Source organism: Psammomys obesus, unplaced genomic scaffold (genome assembly GCF_907164565.1).
Source record: "Psammomys obesus unplaced genomic scaffold, mPsaObe1.curated_primary_1811, whole genome shotgun sequence".
In the NCBI taxonomy this organism is placed as follows: Eukaryota; Metazoa; Chordata; class Mammalia; order Rodentia; family Muridae; genus Psammomys; species Psammomys obesus.
Genome location: NW_026591598.1, coordinates 7,455,128 through 7,458,595, shown reverse-complemented (window position 1 = coordinate 7,458,595; position 3,468 = coordinate 7,455,128). Strand labels below are relative to the sequence as shown.

At 54.7% G+C, this 3,468-nt stretch overlaps 1 protein-coding gene across 1 annotated transcript; it reads left to right on the top strand.

The window, feature by feature from the left end:
- Positions 1-412: 412 nt before the first annotated feature.
- Positions 413-3,135, top strand: LOC129679906 (toll-like receptor 12). The gene is given in 5 exon segments (XM_055611404.1): positions 413-683; positions 686-1,432; positions 1,435-1,735; positions 1,737-2,164; positions 2,167-3,135. Coding segments are annotated over 5 exon segments (2,493 nt in total). The 3' UTR covers positions 2,913-3,135.
- The last annotated feature ends 333 nt before the right edge of the window (positions 3,136-3,468 follow it).

Genomic DNA, 3,468 nt, shown 5'->3' with positions numbered 1-3,468 from the left:
GGGTTCTAAGGCAGCATGAACTATTTATAGTGTTGCACACTGGTAATCCCAGCATCAGGGAGGTGGGAGGAAGAGGATCAGTCTCTAAAAATTGAGTTCACAGACAGCCTGGGCTACATCGGACCAAATGTAGAAAAGAAAACAAGAGGAAAAGAAACTCCATTTGCTTTCTCCTGACAGAGAAGTGAGACCTACATCACACTTCATTACTCCCGCACTTCCTTTTTCCACCCTTGGATTCCCAGTGATGATGTCTCCAAGTCTGGCTCCTCACTTCCAGCTTCCACAGTGGAAGGCTCTGCAGCCCTTAGACTACGCTTAGAGACCTTGTGGGTACTCCGAGGCTGAGTGCCCACTGCTGTGAGGGTTGGGCGTCTGAGGGCCTCACTGCTCGGATCCTGCTTGTGTTGAGATGGGCGCAGCCCTGCTGCCTGGGCTGCTCCTTTCCCTGCCTCTGGTAACAGGGTGAACCACTTCCGAATGCCTACTGACTGAAGGCTCTCGACTGCCCCTGGCCTCCCGCTACTTCTCATTCTGCTCAGACTCTGAGCTGTCTCTCCTAGCTGCATGCAATCTTGTGACCAACTTAACGAAGACCTTGGAAGCTGTGCCTCGGACTGTGGAGGGGCTCTGGCTCAGTGGTTCTGTGTCTATACTGCTTCCTGATGCTTTCTCTGCTTTCCCTGACTCAAGGTCCTGGCACTGAATCTGCATCTTACCTGACTCCTGCCAGTAGCTCTCCGGGGCCTGGGAAAGTTGCAGAGACTCTCCTTTTGGGAGCAGCCATTTAAGAAGAGATCTCTCGTTCTACCTCCCAATGCCTTTGGTGACCTGATTTCCCTCCAGAGACTCTGTATCTTAGGCTACTGCCTGGACAGGAAGGCAGGTATCCAACTGCCTCCCAGTCTGCAGTCTGTCAAGTTCAATTGCCTCCAGGATGTGGGCGAGCTGGCTGGCAAGTTCCCGGATCTGGTGCAAAGCCCCTGCTCCAGGGCTCCGTGGACTCTGCCCATGTTGGATCTGTCATTCAACCGGGGACTGAAGATGGCTAGTCCTGGGTCTCTCCAGGGTCTCCAGGTAGAGACTGTGAACCTGAAACGAACACAACTGGAGGCAGTGGCAGTGAGGGCCCTGGGACTTCAGAAACTCAATGTCCTGTCTGCGTGGACTGCCACGGCTATGGCCCACCTTGAGCTGCAGGGCCTGAGTGTGGGAAACACCAAGATAGGGTCCATATCCCAGGAGGCCCTGGCTTCCTGCCACAGCCTGAAGACCTTGGGTCTTCAAGCCACTGGCCTGACTAAGCTGCCACCAGGCTTCCTGGCTGCTATGCGGAGGCTCCAGAGGCTGAACCTGGCCAGAAACCGACTGCACAGCACCACGCTGTGCATGAAGGAGACAGGAGACGTGTCCGGACTGGTGGCTCTGAATCTGGCGGCAATGGGCTGCGCATCCTGCCTCCGGCCACCTTCTCCTGTTTTCGAAGGGTGCTGCTTCAGGACAACCAGCTGCTTTCCCTGGATGGGCAGCTATTCCAGGATCTGCAGCAACTAGAGACCCTGAGCTTGGATACGAATCCCCTGCTTACTCTGGCTGGGAACTGGTTGGCTGCTCTGCCTGCACTAACCACCCTCAGTCTGCTAGACACCCAGATATCTGTGAGCCCAGGCCCTGGCTTCTGGGGAGCAAAGAGTCTGCACGCCTTGAGTCTGAAGCTTCCCGCTCTCTCTGCCCCAGAAGAGCTTGGATGCCTTCTGCTCCCAGGAGACCTCCGACGTTTTTCTCTGGCAGCTCCCCAAACTTCAGTCCTTGAATATATGGGGTGCTGGAAGCAACTTCAGACCCTGCCTTATCCTCGGGCTGCCCAGCCTACGGGAGCTGAAGCTGGAGTCACTTCAGTCCCAAACCCAGCCCCGTTCAGTAGAGCTGGAGGAGCTGGTGGGCGAGCTTCCACAGCTCCAGGCATTACAGCTGTCCCTCACAGGGCTCAGGTCACTGTCCGCTGCGGCTTTCCAGCTCCTGCGCGGTCTCCAGGTCTTAGCGCTGTACATGGAGGGAGGCTTGGCGCTGTGTGACAGCCTGAGGGAGTACGGCCCTCAGATGCCCCAGCATATATACATTCTGCAGTCAAACCTGGCCTGCCAGTGTGCCAACGCATGGCTAGAGCGTGGGTTAAGCAGTCTACTAAGACGTACATGTACATAGAAGGGCATCACTTCTGTCCTGCGGAAGCAGCGGGCCCTGCTAAGAATTCCCTTTTCTCCTTCCTCTGGGAACGCTGCCCCCAGACCTTGGAGCCGAGCCTCTTTTTGGCTAGGTCTGCCTTGGTGTTTCTGCTGATTGCCTTGCCACTCCTCCAAGAAGCCAGGAACTCTTGGATCCCCTACCTGCAGGCCTTGTTCAGGGTTTGGCTCCGGGGTCTGAGGGGTCAGGGAAATGAGGTAAAGAGGTTCCTTTCTGATGTTTTCGTGTCTCACTGCAGAAAAGACCAGGACTGGGTGATGGAGGAATTTCTGCCTGTGCTGGAGGGCTTCCTTCCGGCTGGCCTGGGCCTACGCCTCTGTCTCCCTGAGCGAGACTTTGAGCCCGGTAAGGATGTGGTTGATAACGTGGTAGACAGCACGGGGAGCAGCCGGATCACACTCTGTGTGCTGAGCGGCCAGCCCCTGTGTTGCCCCCGCTGCCGCCTGGAGCTCCGTTTGGCCACCTCTCTCCTCCTGGCTGCCCCTTTTCCACCAAAGTTGCAGCTAGCGTTCCTGGAACCCATTTCCCAACACCAGCTCCCCCGTTTCCACAGAACGGCTCGGTTGCTTCGGTGGGGAGACTACTGCCTGTGGCCGGCGGAAGATGAAAGAAAGAATGGTTTCCGGGCTTGGCTGAGGGACAGGCTACGGCGACTGGGGTTGGGATAGGATGGCACATGTGAATTTTAGGGTTGGGGTAGGGGAAGCAAGGCAACCTGGCAGGGAGTCACTGTGAGTAAGGGGACACCGTGGGATAGAGTTGCGGAAGTCAGCCTTTTGCAGGTGCGTAAATGCAAATGCTAGGAACAGAGGTTTGGGGAGGCCTGGAGGTTGAATGAGGAAAGCTGAGAGATGGAAGGTGCCCATGGGGTATGTGACATTCTCAAGGTCTTCAAATCTGCAGTAAACTTGCTAAACTGATGAAATGCTTAGCCTGAGTGAACTTTTTATTTAGTGGAAATGCAAGAGGCAGAGGGCAAAGGGGAAAATAAAGTTGGGAATTCATGGGACATATTGGGAAGGAGGGAATGCCTTTTTAAGCTATGGAGCTTGGGACCAGGCCAAGTTCAACCTGATTTTCAAGAGGCCAGTGGGTCCTCTTGCTTCTAGGGTCATAGACAATGATTTAGTTTCACTTCTGTTGCTGTGAAAGAACACTTGGACCAAAATAAACATGAAAAGAAAGAAAGAAAGAAAGAAAGAAAGAAAGAAAGAAAGAAAGAAA